Consider the following 23,744-nt stretch of genomic DNA (forward strand, 5'->3'; position numbering starts at 1 on the left):
CCGCGTCGTAATGACATACAACCCCCCTGAAGGCTCCTTGAAGCCCGACCGCTACTTTAGTACAGTTGCAAGCATTAATACGTTTTTTTCCGTCTTGTACTCTTAAATGTGATTGGGGGTCAAAAATCGTAAATTATTTCCCTTACTCACCACTTTATGTACTCTGTCATTTCAACCAAAAACGAAACGCATATTATTTGCATAGTGGACGTTGCCCGTTTTGCTTGTGATAAACTGTGCACACTGTAGTTAATTGCAACGTTCCTGCTAACTTCAGCAATAAGAACTGCTTGCCTACAGCTAGCACTGGACATTTCGAGGCGTCTAAATGAGTCCCGGCAGAGCACTGTATTTCTGAAATCCTGTCTCTTGGTCCAGTTGGGGAGAGGAGGCATTTTTACTTCTGATTCTTCTCAACGTGCTCTACATGTAACAGGTTTAGCTAAAAAGCCTCATCTAGTTCATCTCCGAGGCAATCAGTGAAAATCTAGATTTAGGCATCGTGAGAACTAAGAAGTATTAAAAGAAAATCTCATTAACCCCATCCCATTATGCCACCTTTACCATGAGCTAAAAGGACTAAGATAACAAAAAATAAAAACCTTTACTCATGACTGTCATTGGGCCATATTTGGAGTGTGAGACCAACCAGCATTGAAAAAAGGACAGCCGTAACCAGATTTGAATTGGTTCTCCACGAGGCAGCCATGTCTCTGAGTGCCCAGCTGTGGCGGTACAGTATCTTTTTACACCTTTCCTAGCTGAATGATGGTGTATCAGCCATTGCATTTCCTTCAGGTGTTACTGTTGTAGAGCTAGTGGTTTGGATGTTTATGACACAGCATTTGCCTGTGAGGAAAGACTGGCTTTTGCCTGACCCTGTTTGGTGTCTTGCACCATTGGGCTAATTTGTTTATAAAAATGCAGTCAATGAAACACATGGCCAATACTGGAAATGTTCAACTAAATGAATGTTTCATGATTACATTCGGTGTTTATGATCCTTTAGACATGATCCAGTTCACCAGGTGCCACACTAACTTGGATGTTGTTTGATTTAGATTGAGGTTTGAGATCATTTCAGTGATCCTCTGCTGACTTTATCTGTTTTTATCCAAAAGGCAATCTCATAATATAGCATCCTGTATATCTTGGCTTTTTTTGTTTCCTCCCATGGAGCACCGGCCAAGTACTGTATCCTTGTGCTTTAGGTGTTTATGTGTTCCTTTGGGGACTCCTTTTTTATTTCTTGCCTGCTCATGTTTAACCGTGGGTGCGTGTTCTCTACTTTTGTGTGCCTCATGCTCAGCACACTGCACACTTCAAGTCTGCTGTGCTTTACGTTCGTCTTGTGTTCCTAATCCTTTACATGCTCGTGTTACACTGAGGGTGCATGTTAAGCTTTTGTGCCTGTTGCAATTCACTTAATCTCGACCGTGCTGCCCGCCCACCACCACCTCCTCCCGCCCGGATTAGATCTAAATTCATCCCAGCTGCACAACGTTTGTAGCTTATTTGGAGAACAAACCCTACTGTGTGGTTCGCTAATAAACCCGCCATCTTAAAACTGCCAATATTCTCACTTTCAAAAAACACTAAAGCAGGAAAAGTGCATACATAAAAAAAAAGAATAGCATTTAGACAATCATATTAAAAATTTCTTATATTTATTCATCAGAGTTTTGTGATTTATGGCACTTTTTTTTCATACTATATACCTGCCACTAAACCAGATTAAAAGGATTCATATAAATAGTTATACAAAATATAGACGTGTATTTTCTAATTATACGTTGGCAGCAGGCATTAATAACAGCCATATAGTGAAGGAACAAGGTACACATCTTACTGGCTAGACGTCCAATGTCAGAATTACATTGGGGGGAGTGCACTTTCGAGGCGGGCTAGGAGTGAGGTCCGTTCAGCAGTTTCCGTGCACTTTCTTGGTGCTGCAATGCTGCAGAAACTTGCCCTGGAATTGATCTAGCGGTACAATGGGGTATTTGGAGCCTTTCGGCACTGCTCAAAACAAACAAATTCTACAACCTAACAAGTGAGCATCTGGGGCTTGAGTAAGCAGAGGACGTGATTTGTAAAAGTGGGGGGAGTTTTAGGGTTTGATTAACTGGTGTGGTTGAAGTGGAATATAGGTATCTTGTTTATAACACTTCTTGCCACTTGGTGCTCCCTCTTTATGCATCTGTAGCATGCTCTCCCCTTCTTTCTCTCTCCCTCACACACTTTCTGCTACTCCATCTAGAGGGTATTGATCACCCCCCCAAGTATGTAATTAGACCCCTTCCTCCTTACCCCTTGGGCCCCCGACTTGCCCCTCCCCCCCTCTGTCGGCCACAGCTGCTCCCGAGAGACTCTCGCAGACGGGCTCCGACCTCCTCTCCCTGTGCGCGGGCTCGAGCCGCGGACTCGCGCTCTGAGGGAATGAAGAGAGGGCCTCACGGCGCCGCACCAGGGGCGCCGGCGCCTCCGTCCTCTCGCGCGAGTTACGACCCCAGCACCCGTCACTACAAGAGCCGAGGACCGACGGCCCGCGCCGCCCCTCCCTGCATGTCCTCAATACCCCGGTCCGTCAGCCTCCTCTCGCCTCGCTCCCTTCTTAACGGCGCCTCCCGCCTCCCGCCTCCCCCCGACCGCCCCCGGATATTCACAGTTTCAACCAATCACGGAGCTTCTTGTGGAGAAACCCTACAAAAATTACAACAACTGCCGCTTCTCACGGCCCCTCGAGGTGCGCGTGACCCGCGGACAATTGGAAAATCACCTTTAGACACATCTTTCACTGTCCGCCAATGACAAAAACAAGATAACTTACTACTGTTAGAGTGACTTTACACCAGTGACGTGCCAGTCACTCTCATGAATGCCTGTGTGTGCACAACTACACATACTCCTTCTCCTATTACATAAACGCCTGTGTCGCCTGTACTAATGAATCGGGTGTTTGCCGCAGGGGCTTCTGGGTATGCAAATGACTAACTGGCCACGCCCCCTCAGTGACAGCAAGGCTCCTGCAGCAGCCCCATGGGAACTTGTGCTCTGGATCCAGGGGGTGAAGAGTCTCAAAATTCAGTAATAATCACACAGGCCAACATTTCAGGACAGGGAGGGGGAGATTTAAAATAGAAAATCAGGAGAATGAAAATCCCCATTGACTTCTGTTGTAGAAAACATAGCTGCCAAGGTTTAAGACTGCGATGTGTGACATTTTCATAATTTCAGTGAAATTATGAGTGGCATTTCAATGAATACGAGTGACACTTTCTTAGTTGCAAAATCAAGCAACGAAATCAAGCAATGAAAATGAACTCTTTAATGTTGATGGAGAGTCTATTGCTTAGTATTTACACTTAAGTAACATTGCTTGCAGGCATAAATTTCTCTATGGAACATAAAAGTACAGGGCCTGATTATAACTCGCCCATTAAATTTCGATCCCTCTTCAAACACCTGTTTGCCCAAAGACCGAGATTGTAAGTGTTGTGATGCCGATCACACTCGGTAGTTACCCTTTTTGTTCGATTTCAGCAAAGCAACCCTGCGGGAATTTAGCCAGAGGAAAAGGCATGGTATGTATAGGACAGGCACATTTTGGTGCATTAAGGAATACAATTACCATGTTATTGACCCACAAAATCAGAATTGCCAACAAGTATCAAGTAGATAAATAATTGAAATAAAGACTCAGCCAGCCTGTCAGGCTACTTAAAGCCATTTTATTCTAAGTTTGAAACTATTCAAAAACAGTCTGACAGAGTTTGTGTTTCTCATGAATAATAGCATTGAACCTCGGGTTACTGCTTTTCTTCTCCCCACATCTCGCCGTCTAGCTTGCCCTCTACCCTCTACCCGTTTTATTCCTCCTCCCAGGCGTCCCTCCTCTTCCTCTCGCTTTCATCCTTCTATACACCGTTCACTCTTTCTCAAGTCCTCTTAGTCCTCTTCTCCTCTCCTCTTTACCTTCTGGCTCACATTCCCTCTGCATCTTTCGCTTGCTCCCTCCCTATCTTTCACTTATTCCTTCCCGCCTCTCTCGTGCATTCACTTCCAGCACTTCTCCTTTGTCTTCCCATCTCTTCTATCTTTGTCTCTCGTTTATATTCCATCTCCCCACCTCTACCCCTCTTCTCTTCCCTCCTATTCCTCCTATTTGCCCTTCTCTCCTCTCAAGCTCTTCCTCCCCCCTCTCTATTTCCGCTCGGGGAACCTTTTACTCATTCTCCTCGCATCTCTATTCTCCTGTCCCACCGCTCTCTACATCTTGTACTCTTTCTCCCTTCTTCTCCTATCTCTTCTGCTCCTCTTTTCCCCCATCTCAAACTTGTTCTCCCCCCTCAAGGCCTCTCCCTTCCCTCACCTCTTTAGCCTTGGCCTCTTTTCGCACACCTAATTCTTCTATCCCATCTCTCTTTCATCTTCCTTCCCACCCTCTCAAACTCACGCCTTCCATTTCTTTACAACCTCCCCCTTTCTAGCTCCTTCACATCTCACCCTTTTCTCCCCTTCTAGTCTCTTCACCTTTCCCCCTCCTCCAATCTCTCTTCCACTCGCCACTACATCCTCCTGCCCTCCCCGTTTGCGTCCCCTCATTCTTTCTCCCTCTCCCTCCCATCTTCATTCTCACGTCTCATTCGCAGCTCCTTCAACTCTTACTTTTCAGCCCCACACCCCCTCTCCATTTATTTATTTATTTATTAGTTTATATAGCGCTAGAATCACTCCGTAAGGAGTATCTCTGCGCTTCATGCCCAATAAATTAGCAACTACACAGTGGAAGACGATTAAATTTCGTTTTTAAACAGAATAGTTTTTAGCTGTTTTCGGAAGGTTAAATGCTCTTTGCATAACCTTAGGGCCAACGGAAGCTTGTTCCACATCTTGGGGCCCATAGTTGACAGGGCTCTTCCTCCATGTCTAACTTTTTTGATATGCGGCACCACAAGAAGAAAGTTGTTGCTTGATCTAAGGGACCGTAAAGGGACGTATGGTCTAAATTTCCTTTCCAGGTAGGCGGGTCCTAGTCCATTCAAGCATTTGTGGATTAGGCAGCATATCTTGAATTTTGCCCTTTGTCTAACATTAAGCCAATGTAATTGCTTAAAGAGGGGTTTGGATGCAGTTCTTGGGGGGGCATTCAGGACCAGGCGAGCCGCCGTGTTCTGCACAACCTGCAATTTATCCAATAGCCCTTCATTGACTGAGAGTAACAACCCATTACAGTAATCAATCCGGCTCAGGATAAGTGCCTGAACCAGGATCTTTCTTGTTGAGTTGGGTAAGAGTGGAAATTTTTTTCGGAGTAAACCAATGGTGTGGAAGCATATCCCTGAAATGTAGGTGACATGTTGTTTTAAGGACAGGTCGTGATCAAGTCGAATTCCAAGATTCTTCACGACCTGTTTGGGTTCAGGGACTGCTCCCAGCTCTGTTGGCCACCAATCAGGGGTCCAAAGTATCTTAGCTTCCCCAAACAGCATGATCTCCGTCTTGCTGACGTTACATTGGAGGTAGTTATTGGACATCCAATTGGCCACTTCCTCCATGCCAGATGAGAAGGAGTTCCTAACCTCAGCGGAAAGAGTTCTAAAAGGAAACAGGAGCTGTGTGTCATCTGCGTAGGATACGGGAACAAACCCGTATCTACGCAGCACTCCTGCCAGGGGTGCCACATAGATATTGAAGAGCGTCGGGCTCAGGCATGAGCCTTGTGGCACCCCCTTAGAGATCTCAGTTTCCGCTGAGCGAAATGCACCCATGGTGACTGTCTGGGTGCGATCTGTTAGGAAACTCCTTATCCAATCTAGGGCTTTGTTCTTCAGGCCAGCGTTCGACAACCGTTGAGTCAGGATGGAATGTGACACGGTGTCGAACGCTGCCGATAGATCTAACAGAACAAGTATGACAGAGAAACCCTTGTCCTGGTAGGCATGGAGGTCATCGGTGACAGCCAGCAAGGTGGATTCAGTGCTATATCTGGGGCGGAATCCTGATTGGGATTCATCAAGGGCTTGCACTTGTTCAATGTGGCTGGACAAGTGCTTGTTAACATGTTTTTCTATAGCTTTCCCCAGGAAAGGTAGCAGAGAGATGGGCCTTAAATTACTCAAGTCAGACCAAGGTGTGGTGGTATTTTTTCTGGTTGGTCTGACGAGTGCTCGCTTCCATTCCTTGGGGACAGTGCCTGAAGTGAGTGATAGGTTAACTAGTTCTGTAACCAGGGGGCTTAAATGTTCTTCCAAAATAGGCATGAGTTTAGCAGGAATAGCATCCTCTGGACTTCCACTCTTAATTCGTTTTAAAAGGGCAGAGGTTTCTAGACATGAAATAGGGGGGAAGCTGTCCAGGGATTGCGTGTCCCCGATGGGATTCATGGGATCTGAGTGAAATGTCTCCTTGAGGGGTCTAGATTGATTGGTACATAAGATCTTATCATAGATTTTATCAATTTTGTTGGTAAAAAAACAGGAAACTTCGTCACACAGTTTTTGAGATGATATATCAGGGGCTTCACATGCTGACGGTTTAGCCAACGTCTGCACTATCTGAAAGAGAACTCTAGGTGAGTTCCCAGCCTCCTGTATTTGAGTAGCAATGTGTGCTTTCCGTGCACCCCTTATTGCTTTATGATAAGAAGATAGGGTAGCCCAATATCTTTCTCTATCTTCAAGGAGATGGGAAGTTCGCCACTTTTTCTCCAGTTTCCTGGCTCCTTGTTTAAGAGTTCGTAAATGGGCAGAGAACCAGACTGCATGCTTTTGTACTGGCCTTGGTTTAAAACATTTTAAAGGGGCAATTTTATCAATGGTTGTCTTTATTTCGTCTCCGAATTTCTTGAGAGCTACTTCAATATCATCCGAAGGCCGAAAGACGGGAGAAGTAAAATTTTCTAAAAAAGTGGACACATTAACTTTGTGCCACTGTCTGCGAGTGCAAGGCAGGGTGCTGGAGTATGCTAGACTAGGTTATCGACGAGGTGTGGTAAATTCCACGATAAAATGATCAGTCTCCATGCACGCGCCAGCTCGAATCGGCCACAGGGGTTTGGATGACGTCCCCAACTAGCCCGGGCTCCGAAGACTTTTCTCGTTCAGGGGAGGAAGAGAACTGAAACATTAACAGCTGGCCATATGATCATCTCTCTAACTCAGCAAAGGCCACATCACAGCCCATCGGGTGACGTTTTTCAGCACACACAACCAACCAGTCCACACAGAACATGCCGCACCCATGCACAATAAGTTTCAAGAGAGCAAGTAATGCTCACACGCCAACCCCCTCCACCATACGGCCTACGACACCAAATCACGCATGTAAAGCTAAACAGACAGCCAACTAAGGTGCACAGGACTCGAAAAAAGTCACGAGCTGAGTCCGACCGCGAAGGAAATCTCACAACCCTGGCAGTCTGGGGGCTACAGCAGTGGCAGTGGCAGTGGCAGTGGGGAGGGGGGCTAAAAATGAAGTAAAAGTGAAAACTTACCCCCAGGTCAGCGCCGTCTCTGCTCTGGTTTGGGGTCCCGCATTGGCGCCTCCCGCCTTCAACGTCTTCCAGCCTTAGACTAGCCTGACTGCGAGGTGTTTCACTCTCAGCCAATCCAGGCGCTGCATTAGCAGCACCAGGATTGGCTCGAGCAGGGATGCCCCCTGCCCATTAGGAGACCGGGGGCTGCTGCATGAAGCAACCCTCGCTCTCCTTAGGGGAAGGCAGTGGCTAGTAGTGCGCATGTTTGGGCTGGTCATAAAAATGACCAGCCCAAAAACAAACATGCGCACGATTGCTGCTGGGCTCACAACAACACACAATAGTCTGTCTGTCACTCACCAAAGTGGACGTGGCCCGGTGCCGGAATTATCATGCGTCAGTGACTGTGTGAGCCTCAGCCGCCGCAAGTGGTGAGCCGCGAGTTATAGTTTATGGGCATGTGGCATTAGTGGCATTAATGGGGAAATGCCCCAGCGCCCAAATGGATGCACCGCCACTGTCTATCTAACTATCGCACTCACTCTATCTATCTATCGCCCTCCCTCTATCTATCTATCCATCGCCCTCACTCTATCTATCTATCTATCTATCTATCTATCTATCTATCTATCTATCTATCTATCTATCTATCTATCTATCTATCTATCTATCTATATATCTATCTATATATCTATCTATCTATCGATTTCTATATCTATCTATCTATCTATCTATCTATCTATCTATCTATCTATCTATCTATCTATCTATCTATCTATCTATCTATCTATCTATCTAGCTATCGCACTCACTCTATCTATCTATCGCCCTCCCTCTATCTATCTATCTATCGCCCTCACTCTATCTAACTATCGCCCTCCCTCTATCTATCTATCGCCCTCACTCTATCTATCTATCGCACTCACTCTATCTATCTATCGCACTCACTCGATCTATCTATCGCCCTTACTCTATCTATCTATCGCCCTCCCTCTATCTATCGCATCATCACAGCATCACTCAGCACCACCACAGCATAACTCAGGGGCACCACAACATCACTATGCACTACCACAGCATCACTGAACGCCACAGCATCATTCGTCGCCACCACAACATCACTCAGCGCCACCACAGCACCAATCTGTGCAACCATTCAACAACAACTGGTTCAAATATGTTCTCTCAATGTTTTAAGCTTTATTACAAATGTCACAAAAAGATCTTAATATTTCACTTCGGTTTGTGTATTTTCTTCACAATAAAATACACTGAACACAATCTTCACAAGAGTTATTTACAAACATTTAAGCTATTGCCATTATAAATTACAATAGCTTTTATTTAAGTATTAATTATTAAAACAAAATAAAAGCCATTGTTCTTTGTAATATCAATACATGTAAGTCACGTAAATACAACACATTTTGCATTACAAATGCTATAGGTGTCACAATTGCGAAAGTTAAAACTATTGGCATTGTAAATGACAAAGCTATTCATTTCGCTATTTTCAAAACAAACACATAAATAAAAAATGTGTCATTTACAATACCAATAGTTCAAACTTTCCTAATGCGAGACCTATTGCATTACAAATGCTTGTTTAGGACTTGTGCCCTGCCCAGCCCCTTTGTCTCTGCTCTGCTGACACCTCCTAGATAACAAACACGCCCCTGCTGGAGAGCAGGAGGGTGAAATGAGGAGAAATTGGGACTGTTGGGTTCATTTCTTCACCAGAGGGGCGAAGGAGGGAGGGGGATTTGCTCTCTGTAAAGCAGAGGGGACAAGTGGAGGCTGCTTTTTTCCTTCTAGAGTCCTCCGCCTCTGTCGTGAAGAAAGTAATCCGTCTCCTCATTTCACCCTTCTTCTCCACAAACCCAGCGCACCTTCTCGTCATTTCACCCTTCTTGTAATCCGTCTCCTCATTTCATCCTTCTGCTCTACAAAGCCCAATGCACCATCTCCTCATTTCACCCTTCTTGTAATCCGTCTCCTCATTTCATCCCTCTGCTCTACAAAGTCCAGCGCACCTTCTCCTCATTTCACCCTTCTTGTAATCCGTCTCCTCATTTCATCCCTCCGCTCTACAAAGTCCAGCGCACCTTCTCCTCATTTCACCCTTCTTGTAATCCGTCTCCTCATTTCATCCTTCTGCTCTACAAAGTCCAATGCATCATCTCCTCATTTCACCCTTCTTGTAATCCGTCTCCTCATTTCATCCCTCTACTCTACAAAGTCCGGCGCACCTTCTCCTTATTCCACCCTTCTTGTAATCCGTCTCCTCATTTCATCCCTCCGCTCTACAAAGTCCAGCGCACCTTCTCCTCATTTCACCCTTCTTGTAATCCGTCTCCTCATTTCATCCCTCCGCTCTACAAAGTCCAGCGCACCTTCTCCTCATTTCACCCTTCTTGTAATCCGTCTCCTCATTTCATCCTTCTGCTCTACAAAGTCCAGCGCACCTTCTCCTCATTTCACCCATCTTGTAATCCGTCTCCTCATTTCATCCCTCCGCTCTACAAAGTCCAGCGCACCTTCTCCTCATTTCACCCTTCTTGTAATCCGTCTCCTCATTTCATCCTTCTGCTCTACAAAGTCCAATGCATCATCTCCTCATTTCACCCTTCTTGTAATCCGTCTCCTCATTTCATCCCTCTACTCTACAAAGTCCGGCGCACCTTCTCCTTATTCCACCCTTCTTGTAATCCGTCTCCTCATTTCATCCCTCCGCTCTACAAAGTCCAGCGCACCTTCTCCTCATTTCACCCTTCTTGTAATCCGTCTCCTCATTTCATCCTTCTGCTCTACAAAGTCCAGCGCACCTTCTCCTCATTTCACCCTTCTTGTAATCCGTCTCCTCATTTCATCCCTCCGCTCTACAAAGTCCAGCGCACCTTCTCCTCATTTCACCCTTCTTGTAATCCGTCTCCTCATTTCACCCTTCTTCTCTGGTGATCAACAAAGGCTTCTCTTTCTTCAATCGTCTTCATTCTCCCCAAAGCAGGAACGTTTGTTAATTAGCAACAGGTGTGTAGGAACGAGGACGCGTATTACGTGTCCTGCTCTAACCTGACTTTCAGTGTTCATTTAAAGAAAAGGAAAGAGATGCCCCCTTCGATATTACTCATCCAAATACCCACACTCCTTTGAACTATCCGTATCTTTTTTTTAATTTACTATTCGGACGCTTCCTCCAGGAAACGTCTTTCAAAAATTCAAGAAGTGAGTTTCACTGCCACACGAAGTGCAAGTGGAACTTCATTCCTGGATCCATACTTCTCATGTAAAACTTGCAGCGTTATTCGCATTCTAGGGAAGCGAGAACCACGGCCGCCCAGTAAGGTTAGGGCGAGGCTGCACTTGTGGCGATCAACAACAGAGAGTTAGGAGAGAATCTACGAACACAGGGTTCATTAAGGTAGTTATTCGTGGCCTTAGGGAGGAAAAGCAAATGCAATGAGGGTTTGTATGCAGATATTTCGCAAAGGATTGTGGGCAGGCGGTGACGCTGCAGTTGTTTGACCCCCAGCTGTGGAAGCGCTTTCAAAGAGACCGACAGTGGACCCGTGACCTGCACACTCACGCCCACCGTGTGACACCAGCTCCACTCCCTTCACACGGTCACCGTGTGAGGAGTCCAATCACACACTCACAGCAAGCTGTATCCTGCTCTGGATTGTCGCTTCAAGTGCAAATAACAGGATTATTTCACAGCGCTCACAGTTGTTGAATGTCACTCATAATTACACGGAAATTACGAACATATCACCCATAAGCAATCTATGCATTTTCTACTCTCGTCATTGGCTAAAAATAGGTTCCACGCAGGCACAGACAGCCCCAGCCCCTTTGTCTCTGCTCTGCTGGCACCTCGTAGATCACAAGCACGAGAGAGCAGGAGGGTGAAATGAGGAGTAGTTGGGTTCATTTCTTTGGGGGGGGGGAGGGGGTTGCTCTCTTGAAAACAGAGGGGACACGTGGAGGCTGCTTTGTTCCTTCTAGAGTCCTCTGCCCCTCTCGTGAAGAAAGTCATTTGTCTCCTCATTTCATCCTTCTTGTAATCCGCCTCCTCATTTCACCCTCCTGCTCTACAAAGCCCAGTGTGCCTTCTCCGCATTTCACCCTCCTGCTCTACAAAGCCCAGCGCACCTTCTCCTCATTTCACCCTTCTTCTCTTGGGATCATGAAATGCTTCTCTCTTTCTTCTGTCGTCTCACTTCTCTGCAAAGCAGGAGGATGCTTAAGATTTACAAGTGACAGGTGTGCGAGATCAAAGTCGCTTATTGTGAGTCCTGTTTATACCTGACTTTCAAGAAAAAACAACTCGTAATGTTTTATCTCCATCGATATTAAATATCCTAATACCTTCGAGCATTTAAATGATCAAATATCTCACATTAACTTGCTATGCAGACGCTCCTCCTGGAAACGTCTTTCAAAAATTCAAGAAAACAGTTTCACTGGCACACGAAGTGGAAGGGAAACATCACTATTTTTTTTTTCTTCCAGAAGCAGGGGCCTTATTTATGAAGGCCTTGCGCCGCCGGTGCGTCACTTTTAACATGGGAAAAAGTGACGCACCGGCGGCGCAAGGCCTTCATAAATAAGGCCCCAGGTTTCTAAGCCCTAACACAGCATCCCCCAGGCTTGAAAATGTGCATATGTCATTGGCCCTCGCCCACGTCCCATTCCAGCCAGCTTACAGCACCCTGGACGGACCACAATAAACGTCAAAGGGTGCTCCAGACTCCTTTTTATTTGTTTCCTTTTTGTCTTTCTTGAAACCAGAGTGATCAGGGGAAAGCGCAAACGCAGTCCTCCACTACCAGAAATGATGCAGTTGAGTATCCCGCATTTGGGGACATCGCAGGGGTCAGCACATCCGAAGTGCAATGGATGAGCCTCACCCTGGGAGAACCACCTTTTTTTGTGGGGGGGGGGGGGCAGCGTTTTATTAAGTGCTTCAAAGTTTGCGATCCATAGTTTTTAAGGAAGTGGTACCTCCCCCTTAGGGAAGGCAGTCCACTTTAACTTTTCAATCAATGCATTTAAACCTTAACATGTCATCAGTTTGGGGTTCAGAAATGTTTGCAGATATCGTTTACGGTTTTAATGGGGCCACCACTTGGGGAAGGGGGTTTTTGTTACAGTTCTTCCCCTTCCTCACTTTTCTGCTTGTCCGTGGCTGCATAGTCTCTAAGCAGGCTGAGCACCATCCTGCGGCACCCTTCTCGGTTCACCACCTCTCCATTGGTCACCAGACGGGTCCTGGCGAATGGGAGAATGTCTTTAATACAGCAGAGAAGCCTCCAGCACCCCTGGATAGCTTCCTCTGTGTGTGTCCCTGGAAACAGCCCGTACATCATGGACTGTTCAGTAATGTTCTCGTAGGGGATAAGGGCTAGCAGTTCTTGTCGTAGGGCAGCCCTTAGTCTCTGGGCAAAAGGGCAGGCCCAGAAGAGATGGTGTGCAGATTCCTCTGCGGGGCATCCCCTTGGGCAGTTCATGTGCGGGCACAGGCCTCTGTTGTGCATGAAGGACCTCACTGGCAGGCCCCCCTTTGTGGTAAATAAATAAATAATACCCTATTTTTGAATGCATAAATGAATAACAGATAGCTCAATAAATAAGAGTCAAGATTCGAGGTAGTAGGAGTTTTGCAGGTTTAATACAGCATAAGGACAGGAACAGGACGACCTGCACGGGAATAGGATGGCAGCTGCCGGGGGCAGGATCGGGAATGACTAGCAACTTTTAATAACAGTACATGAGCATATATACATAACGCAAACACATAGCATTACATTGCAATAGGCGTAGCAGTGGGTGGAGCAATAGGCGTGACGCGTAGCAGTCGCGAAAGATAAGGGTGAAAAGAGGTGTAACAGGGCGTATACATAGACATGTGATGCAAACGTAACAGAATATGTCATGAATGGGGTGGAAACCATGGAGGGGGCTACCTAAGGAGCCGGGACCTCTAACCTGATGGTGCGCGCAAACTGGCAATGACGTGTTACGAGGAGAAGCTGGGGGCTATGAACTCTGTGCTAGGAGCAGAGACTGAAGTCTGGAGAGTCAGGGCGACATGTACCTAAACAGTATCTAGTATCTGATGTTTAGAGAACATGTTGATATAAACTAGAAGTCAGGAGGGGAAAGGCTAACAGACTCTAAGACTGGACCATGCATTATTCTACATGTAGTGCGTGATGAAGAATATTAAATGACCATTAATACAGTATTTCTCTAACATGGGGCCGTAAAGGCTAGACTATGACTGAAACTATTGATGCGATTCAGTAGCTTAGGAATGCAGAGAAGGAGGGCTGTACTGATAACTCGAATCATAACATACTCTTGGCAGACTCAGAGGCAGAGCCAGGCTGGACCGGGCACTGCGAGGCAGGAAGTAAGTGAAGGGTCGAGGATACAGGTGGGGGCTGTATCGCTCCTCAGCGAGGCTTCAGGAGACAGGAGCTGAATCTGGTGTCCAGGCCCTTTTGAGGCCTAGAAACGGGGACTTTACAATGGAATAACGTGCACACTGAGAAACGTGGCAACGTAGCTTTACATAGGCCTGATATTCGTAGTATTCACGAGAACTGGAAACTGGCATACTAGAGGTGGACACAACTATAATTGCGTCTTTAATCAAACATGGGGAATAACATATGCATATTAATCATGCACAGATAACATATGATGGAGGACGCGTAGGGACACAGAACATGGCAAAATTTACTTTTCCACACCTTCACAGTCATCCATGCTATGTCCTTGTGTCTGTTTGTCAGACTTGGGGAGGATACATTCCCCCACACGTGCGTTGCCGTTGCTGGTGGCAGGTCGCTAACTGCTTCGGTGGTGTCCCTGGTCCTGATCAGTTTGCGGATTGTCTTGGGCTTCCAGAGGCAAGGAGTGACACAGTTCAGCCCAAATTCACCCACAAACTTTTCCACCTCCCTGTAGTACCATGGGAGGTCCCAGTTGAAAGTCACTGCATTTTCCCACTTATCCCATCCCAGCCATCTCCACACCAGGAGAAGGAAAAAGCGGAAGACTTTGTAGGCAGAGTGGTCCTTGTTAATGTTTGACACGGTTATCCGGACGCAGCCACACACAAAGAAAGCCCTGAGGATCGTTGGGATGTCGGGGACTGCCTTCCCCCCTTTGCGGTATTCCTTGTGCATAACCGACCGTTTCACCCTGTCCATCTTTGAGTGCCAGACGAAATGGAACACCATGCTGTTGATGGCCCGTGCTACGTTGGCCAGGAGTGGCCAGGCCTGAGTCACATACTGCAGCACGGGCAGGGCGTCGTTCCTGAGCACCAGAGCCTTCCCCTCAATGCTCAGGTTTCTCAGGCTCCAGAGACCCAGTTTCTGCTTCACCTTGGCCAAGCGTTCGTTCCAGCTCTTCGCTGCCACCCCTGGTCCTCCAAACCAGACGCCGAGGATCTTCATCAGTCCTGCCTCGATGGGGAAGGGGAGAGGCTCGTTGCAGAGGTCCCATCGCCCGAAGAGTTTGGCCTGCGACTTGTCCACGTTTATTTTCGCCCCTGATGCCTTGCCGAAGTCTGTGCACGCCTCCAGCAGGGATTTGACTGATTCTCCATCCGCGCCGAAGAGGGTGACATCGTCCATGTACAGCGAGCACTTGACCTCCTTCTTTGCTTCGCCGGGTGTCTGGATCCCTCTGATGTTTGGGTTCTACCTGATGTACTCGGCAAGAAGTTCTATAACCAAAACAAACAGAGGTGGCGAGAGCGGGCAGCCTTGTCTTACCCCGGACCTGATAGGAAAGGGGTCTGTTTTACAACCATTTACAATGACTGAACTGAAGATGTCTTTATACATTACTTTAACGTAACCGCAGAAGCGCTCCCCCAGCCCAAACCCGTGCAGTACCCTCTCCATGAACTCATGGGAGACGCGGTTGAATGCCTTCTCCTGATCTAGACAGACCAGTGCAGCCCGGATCTTGCGCCCCGTGATGTACTGGATCGTGTCCCTTATCAGTGCCAGGCTATCTGCGCCCCTGCGCCCCGGGACCCCACAGGTCTGGTCTGGGTGTACTAACTCTCCCATGGCGCCCTTCAGTCTGTTCACTAGTGTCTTTGCAAGGATCTTGTAGTCTACATTCAGGAGAGAGATGGGACACCAGTTCTTTAGGTCACATCTCTCCCCCTTATGTTTATACAAGAGAGCAATCATTCCTTCCCTCAGAGTGCGGGGCATGATTCCCTCCCTCTCCATCTCCTCATACACCTGCAGGAGATCCGGTCCCACTAGGTCCCACAGTGAGGCATAGAACTCGACTGGGAGACCGTCACTACCTGGTGTCTTTCCTGACTTGAAGGATTTCACTGCAAGGTGCAGCTCGTCCAAAGTCAGGGGGACATTAAGGGTTTCTCTCACTGTTGGGGAAACAGTTCTTGGGATACCAGACAGAAACTTTTCTGCCTGGTCTCCCTCTGACCTCTTCTCTGAGTAGAGGTCCCCACAGAAATCTGTCACTACCTTCCTAATGTCCTCCCTTGTGTCACAGAGGGTCCCCTCCTTATTGCGCAGTTGAACCAGAGGGGTGTGCGCAGAGTGGGTTTTCTTAAAGAAGAAGGAGTTGCATTTCTCCCCCTTCTCCAAGTTCTCCACCTTGGAACGGAAAATGATCCTCCTGGATTCGTCGTGAAAGTGCTCGCTCAGCTCTTTCTTGACTTCTTCCAGGGGGCTCATGACGTCCCATCCCCGGAGTTGGAGGTCGTGCGGTTCTTGCAGCTCTTGCTGTAGTCTACTGAACTCCCTCTTTCTCCCCCTTTCAACCTGCCTGCCCACATTCTTGAAAAAATCCTGGAGCCTGCCTTTGACCCACTCCCACCATTTCCCTGTGGACTCGAATGTGTCTTTCATGGCCTGCCACTGGGTGTATGTCTCCCTCAACACCTCCATCACACCCTCTTTCTCCAGCAGAGAGCTATTCAGTTTCCAAGTGCCTGGACCTGTCAGGAACTTGCCCGCCAGTTCCCCTTGGAAGTGGATCGCTCTGTGGTCAGAGAAATGAACTGTCACCATTGAATGTTGCTTGAGCTTCACTGATTGAGAGGTGAAGATGAAGTCTATCCCGGAGCGCAAGGAACCATCAGGGCGACTCCAGGTGAAGTTCCTGGCGTCCGCCCCCATGGTCCCAATGACGTCTGTCCCCCACCCATCAAAATTGTTCTAGAGGTGACCAACTGTGGCCTGAGGCGCTGAAACAGCTCCCGTCGCTCGCCTACGTCAGAAGGGGCGTACACGTTGATGAGTCTAACTGGCTCTCCTGCCCACGAACCGTCGATGACAAGAGCCCTGCCGCCCTCCAGCTCGGTGACTGAGTCCATCGTGAAACGCCTTCCTCTGACTAAGGTAGCCACTCCTACAGACCTACTGCTGTTCCCCCCAGACCAAAAGGAAGGCCCTAGTGTCCACTGCTGCTCTAGGTGGGAGTATGACGTTGCAAAGGGGATGGAGCATTCCTGAATCATGTACACATCACACTCCTGGCTGGCAAGAAAACTCAAAGTACTAGCACATCTGCGCCTGTCTCTAATACTTCTGACATTTACGGAAAATAATGAAATAGCCATCATTAATTAGTTTTTAAGAGTAAACTTAATACTTAAAGACTAATTATCAAGTCAAGGCAATTGGTTGCAAATACATTCGACAAGGCTACTTACGGGGCTGGTTGAGCCTCCTGTTGGGTCTCTTGTGCTGAGCTTTCCTGCTCGGCGGCTGTTGCTTCCTGTTGCACGATGGCTGCTCCACCTTCTTGGCTGGGCTCGTGGTCGGCCTCCTCAGGGGTGACGGGCAGGTCTTGCTCTTGGCCCTCGATGGTGATCTCAACCTCTTCTACTCTTGTTGGCGATGGGGGTGGGGATGCTTCCATGGAGTTTGCCAGCGCCCTCATCTCCCTCAGCACTTCTGTCACTTGCTTGAGTTGCTCATTCGTGGTGTCTTGTGCCGGCTGCATTTCTTCTTCTGGATCCTCGAGCGCGGAGTAGGAGTTGTGGGTGCTCAAGGGTCTCTTGCTTGCTCCTTCAGAGTCCGTTGAGTGTCTCCTTTTCCTGCGCTCCTGTGTTGTCCAGGCACCTTCCTCCGGGGCCTCGGTGGCAGTTGGGGTGGGAGTCTCCATTAGCTCACTGTGCACACCGGGCTCAGGGATGGTATCGTTGGGTGTCTGTGTCTCTGGGACCTTGGCGGTGTCCTGCTTGGGCTTGGGCGCGTTCTGGTTGTGGCCCTTCCCTTTCCCGGTCCCCCTCTCCTGCCGCGGGGCTGGGACTGGATGCAGGGTCACTTCTGCCTCCTCCTCCTCTGGTTGGCTTCTCCACTGAGGTTGGGCAGCGTGGGCGTAGGATTTGGCTCTTTTTGGGCAGTCCTTAAAGAGATGGCCTACACCCCCACAGAGGTTGCATGGGGTTTTCTATTTGCAGGTTTTTGCTGTGTGGCCTTCTTTTTTGCAGTTCCTGCATATTTGCGCTGTGCAGTCTTTGCCAGTGTGGCCTGGTTTGCTGCACCTGTTGCATAGTTTGGGCTGCCCAGGGTAGTACATTTATCCTGAGTCGCGCCCTAGAGAGAAACTGGAAGGGGGGTGGCGGATTCCATCTGGGGCCAACGGGTCCTCCTTCAGCTTCACCATTGCTGTCCATTTACCATCCCAGATGCCATCACTGTCCAGGTTGCGGGAGGGGGCTTTAGTCACTGTGCAGTGGCGGCGTAGGAAGGTTGTCAAGTCTTGGACATTGACATGTGGGTTGTAGACATGCACGGTCATTCTCTTGACCTCCAGCACGAGCTGGCATTCCAGGTGGAAGTCAGAGAAGGGTTTCTCCTCCCGTCGTGACCAGCACATCTGCCAATACCTCCTGCAGATTTGTTCGGACATGAACGTCAGCAGGTAGGTGCCTTTGGGTGCATCCGTCATGATGCACCAGATTTCTGCTGCTGTGAACCCCATCTTAGTTACCAGCAGCTCAGTGAATATCTTCCTGCTTAGGTGTTGTGTGGTGTTGTATGGTGCCATCTGATTCCACCTTTCTCTGCAGCTTCACAGTGTTGTGGCACCATGGATTCAGAGGTCTGCTCATCCTGCTGCTCCGCTGTGCTGTGCCCAGGAGAAGAAGAAGGATTCCTCAAGGAGCTAGGGGGAGAACCAAGAAGATGCCTTCAAAACAAAGAGCACATCTTGCTGAACGATTCGAATCGGTGGTGGTCCCATCCTCTTAGGACTACCACAAGCACAGTTATGGTCACAAATACAGTCCCAATTAAAAGCCCCTGCAAAGCATTATGGGACGAGATTAGCAGTGGGAAGTGAATATTATAGTATCCAAATAATTCTACAAAGAGCTGCAGTTCACCTCCTCATCCCCAGATGTCCCTGATGAGGCAAATGCAATAGCATTTAAAATATTATACATCAAGCTGCAGTTCACCTCGTTGTCCCAAGATGTCGCTGATGAGGCAAATGCAATAGCATTTAAAATAGTACATATCAAGCTGCAGTTCACCTCGTCGTCCCAAGATGTCCCTGATGAGGCAAATGCAATAGCATTTAAAATATTATACATCAAGCTGCAGTTCACCTCGTCGTCCCTAGATGTCCCTGATGAGGCAAATGCAATAGCATTTAAAATATTATACATCAAGCTGCAGTTCACCGCGTCGTCCCTAGATGTCCCTGATGAGGCAAATGCAATAGCATTTAAAATATTATACATCAAGCTGCAGTTCACATTGTCGTCCCTAGATGTCCCTGATGAGTAAAATTCAAAAACATTGAAACCCTTTCATGAATGCTAATAATGATGCTAATCTTATCCCATAATGCTTTGCAGGGGCTTTTCGTTGTATTTTTGCCCATAACTGTGCTTGGGGTGGTTTTAAGAGAATGGGACCACCACTGAATTACTGCTCATACCTACAGAAGATTTAACAGATGAATTGATGGAATATTTACCTGCAACCTGTGAAGTCATATATACTAATGGATGTATTAAACAAACTCTACAAGAAATGCCAATTGTAAAAAAATATATAATAAAGGAATACTTGTAACATCTAAGAAAAGTAACATGTTTATTTACTTTAATACAAAACTGCCTTAGGAAAAAAGTTACCATTCATTTACCTGTATAATAAAACTTACATATATATATATATATATATATACTATACACTTTCAATGTTTACAAACTACATTGCACAAAAAAAGAGATTAAATACATTGTTTTACAAATATTATACAGCATAAGATTTTAACTAGAACTATTTGAACACTGATTTATAAAGAATTTCATATTATACAATGTTTAGGCATTATGTCTTTGTACTGTATAGATTTTTATAAAATGTAAATAATAGTAGAAAAAAAGGAAAAAAATGTTTTTTACTTACATATAAAACTACCTTAGAAAACAAACATCATTAAATATTAAATAGTGAATATAAAATACTAAAGTATTAAACCATTAATTTGACAACAAATCAGTAAAAAGCAGAAAATGATAGAATGTCAAGCTAGTAAAACATAAGTTACATATTTCATTAAAAGAATTCATTCGGAATAATACAAGGGAATGCAATATAAAGAATACAGAATCACACCAGTAGTAAGTGTAAATATAATAGTAAACGGTTGACTAATTGAAGACAATACACCATAGTCATAAGTCAGTGAACTAACAGTACCCAAAGGTCAATACAATATAATGAACAAAATAATCTAAGAAGTAAGGTTAGCAAGCAGATTTAAAAAATAAATTATACTTGTTACTGGAAAACCTTTCCTCCATAACTTATTTTATTCTGTCTACAAAAGTTAAACAAAACTTCCAATAAATCATGCACTTTCAATGTTTAAGAGCTACACTGCAAAAACAAAAGTCAAAATTTTAAGAGGAGACAAATACACAGTTGTACAAATGTTATACGATAATGTTTTGAAATATATTGGATAAATGTAGCTTTATAATAAGTATCACATTTTACAATAGTTTGTATTAAAAAAATATTGTTTTGAAAGAATCACAAACAATCCTGCATATATTCTTTTAAGCCATTGCAAATGTCTTAACAGTACAACAAAATAACATTACTTATGCAAGTTAATAAAAGAAATTACAAAATTTAAAGCGTAATTAATTTTGTTTTTTGATAATACAAGTAGGCAACCATTATATAATAATTAAAATGATGATATTGTATACAGCACATACCAATAACATTGAAAGAATATTCTTTAGTAAAAATGACACCACTTAACACAAAAATATAGAGAGACTGATTGACATTGCCAGTGCTTGTTTAAAACAATGTTTTTCCAGAATTAAAAGTTATACAAACAACATGACGCAAACAAGTTGTTACAGGAACAATCAAGTTGATCAGTTTCCATGTTACCACTCCTGTGAAAGGTGCATCATTGTGGAACTATGAGGTACTCTATCATCAATGTTAACAAAGTTGTGTTCATAATAACGCACTGCATACCCATGAGGGTCTGAATAATGTGTAACCATAGAGACACTGTTGACTGTTGACTGTTGAGAGGTACCAGAGCGTCTATTCTGCTCACTTTGGAGCCATAACTGACCTTTGAACCCCTGCCATCCATATGACCTCCTGTCTCTCCCTTTTTAGGTCTTGCCTAGGCAGCGCGCACGCGCAGCTCTAGTAAAAATTACCTCTTGGAATCGCTCTTGACTTCCGGCCTATTGCTTGCTGTTATGTGCATCGGCTCGAAAATGCTCGTGCACCACTCGCGGGACTTCCGGCCTATGGTTTGCTGTAATGAGCAGCGTCTCGCAAGCATACGCGCACCACTCGCGGGACGCTGTAGCTGTATTCGTGGCCGGGCTTGTTTTAAATCAAATACGTGAATTGTTCCCACTTTGCTGTGCCCTTCTTGTCTACATGTGTAAGTGCATGCATTCCTCAAGCTAGGGAGGGCAGGCGTGTCCCTTCTCAGTCTTGCTTGCTTACACCAGCTGTCACAATGGAGATCACCGGTCAGTATTTAGGGCTGGCTAATCTTCACACTTCGGCAACACTGACCGATATATACCAGTCGGTACCTGTTGAAACACCAAGTGTCCACAGATGCTGGAAGGCTGCCGTGCTTTGCCGTCCATTGACTCTCTCAAAGATGACCTGTCCTGACCAGGGAGTTACTTTTGTCCAGTGTGAGTGGTGGGTGTGCTGAAGCTCTTGTTATGGGTGTTGGGATACGCGTGACCTATCTGTGGGAGACTGCAGCAAAGAATACAGGGGCATATTATGAAGGACAGGCGATACATTATCGCCGCTTTTATCGGCAGGAAACTGCCGATAACGTGGCGATAATGGCCTTGATAATATGCTCTATGAATTCCAATCGAAGCCCATGTTAGATGTGTTCACATCTAACATGGGCTTCGATTGGAATTCATAGAGCATATTATCAAGGCCATTATCGCCGCTTTAGCTGTAGTTTCCTGCCGATAAAAGCGGCGATAATGTATCGCCTGTCCTTGATAATATGCCCCACAGTTTTGTCCCGGGAGCTGGGCGCTCTGTGAGCAGAAAACGAAGTCCCCTGACAACATGAAACCTCTTTTATCCAGACTCTGTTCAGATTACGCACAATTTGTTTTATTTTCTGATGTGTAAATGGCACAGTTGGGATGCCCTGACTTTGTACCCGTGTTTGTTCTTCAGTGTAGCACAACTTGGCAGGCGTAAAGTTCAAAAGAAAGAGCCAACTTTTGCCATTGCAAATGGTACATGTAGAGGGTGGCTTGGCAGGTGGTAAATATTGTCCAGGTGCTCCAGTGTGTTTTTTTGTTTTTTTGCATCTGGGAGAAGTGGAGGCTGGGAGATAAGCTCTTTGCTCCGAAGCCCTCATTTTGGTCATGTGGAGATGAGTGGATTGGAGTCTAGATGCCCTTCGGCAGTCTTCAGTGTGGCCGCTCCACTCACTGCCTTTCTGTGTAGCCCACACATGGGTGCATGGTAATGAACCCTATCTCCATAGGCAGACCATGCAGTATGTGCCCCAGTTTTTGTGTCTCTTTTAATTTCTGGAACTGGGTTCTTTAGATATATATTGGCGACCCAGTTAGCTTGTGTCGTAGGTGACTGCCTAGTACTCTCATACGGCTGCACCACTCCTATGTAAACCTTCATCTGGGTGATTGCACCATAAAGGCAGAAACAAACATGGTCCTTCATAACATCAAACATAGAATTCTGTTTTTGATTGCATTTTTTTTCTGTCTCTTGTTCCAACTAGTTTCTGTGAAGTGCCATTTCAGCTGCCTGCAGTTTAAGTGCTGGGTTAAGTGTGGTCTCCTTAACAAATGATAAAATGCCTGTGAGCACTGACAGCATTGGCATTTGTAAAACATCACTAGTAAAACAACCACGAGTTGCTGTTTTTACACTGCACATTTTTATTGCAAGCACACGGGGGCAATGTTTATCATTTGCTTTCAGTTTGTGACACATGCTTCCAATAAAACTAAGAGTTCCACCTTCTTGAAAGGCTAGCAGCATGGGTTTTGCAAATGCTTGCTTGATCTTGTTATTAGCTCCTGTTGGTAAGAACTCCTGCAGCAAGCTAGAGCCTCAAAGCATGAATCAATCAATTATTTGTAGACGTGCAATGAAGTCTGTGCTGGCCAGCCTGTGGCATGTTTATGCAGTCTCGAGGGGGTGCTTTTCCTATAGTCCCCACTTTGTTTCTGGAACTCAGAGTTTGTTGCTTCGGCCTGCATGGGGGCGCTCTCAGGGGGCGCTGTCCCCACCCCAGATGACCCCTAAATGTACATCATTCAAGGTGATCAGTAAAAGGCGTTGTTGATGAGCTGGTGTCTGAAGGGTGTGATCCTAACCTTGGCTTCTCCACTTGACCACGATTGCATGAACCTGTGACACGAATGTCTCGTCCTGCAACTCTCGCTCTCTACCTGGGAGCACCGGCAGCACACTGAACCTCAACATCAAGAGTATCTGTTTGGACCAGCCACGCCTAGAAGTGTCTCCCTCGCCTTATATTGTACTAGTCTCACTATTCACCATCTGGTGAAGTGAGACCACGAGAGCTGTCTCGTCTGCTACAATAATAACCTTTATGAAGTGCTGCGCCGGTGTCTAGGCGCTGTTCATCGGGCGAGGTGCATGCTATGTGGAGGCCACGATCATGAAAGGCTTCTGCTGTGTCTTAAGAGGTTGGCGGGATGCTGCTTGCT

General features: G+C 46.3%; 1 protein-coding gene and 2 pseudogenes across 1 annotated transcript; all 3 read right to left on the minus strand.

The window, feature by feature from the left end:
- Positions 1 to 12,274: 12,274 nt before the first annotated feature.
- LOC144808076 (U1 spliceosomal RNA) lies at positions 12,275 to 12,409 on the minus strand (annotated as a pseudogene).
- A 215-nt stretch (positions 12,410 to 12,624) lies between these two features.
- On the minus strand, positions 12,625 to 15,126 carry LOC144807962 (uncharacterized). The gene is made up of 2 exons (XM_078673551.1): positions 14,236 to 15,126; positions 12,625 to 13,038 (listed from the first exon to the last, which is right to left on the minus strand). Exons 1-2 carry the CDS (start codon positions 15,124 to 15,126, stop codon positions 12,625 to 12,627), a joined length of 1,305 nt encoding a protein of 434 aa, XP_078529677.1.
- Positions 15,127 to 17,191: 2,065 nt separating this feature from the next.
- On the minus strand, positions 17,192 to 18,602 carry LOC144804473 (uncharacterized; annotated as a pseudogene).
- Between the last annotated feature and the right edge of the window lie 5,142 nt (positions 18,603 to 23,744).

Source organism: Lissotriton helveticus, chromosome 1_2, assembly GCF_964261635.1.
Source record: "Lissotriton helveticus chromosome 1_2, aLisHel1.1, whole genome shotgun sequence".
NCBI lineage: Eukaryota > Metazoa > Chordata > Amphibia > Caudata > Salamandridae > Lissotriton > Lissotriton helveticus.

Coding starts and splice junctions, on each gene's coding strand:
- LOC144807962 (XM_078673551.1), bottom strand. CDS start 15,126: ATGGACGATGTCACCCTCTTCGGCGCGGATGGAGAATCAGTCAAATCC. Junction 13,039..14,235: donor TAGCATGGATGACTGTGAAG/GTGTGGAAAAGT, acceptor TTTACCACAAAG/GGGGGCCTGCCAGTGAGGTC.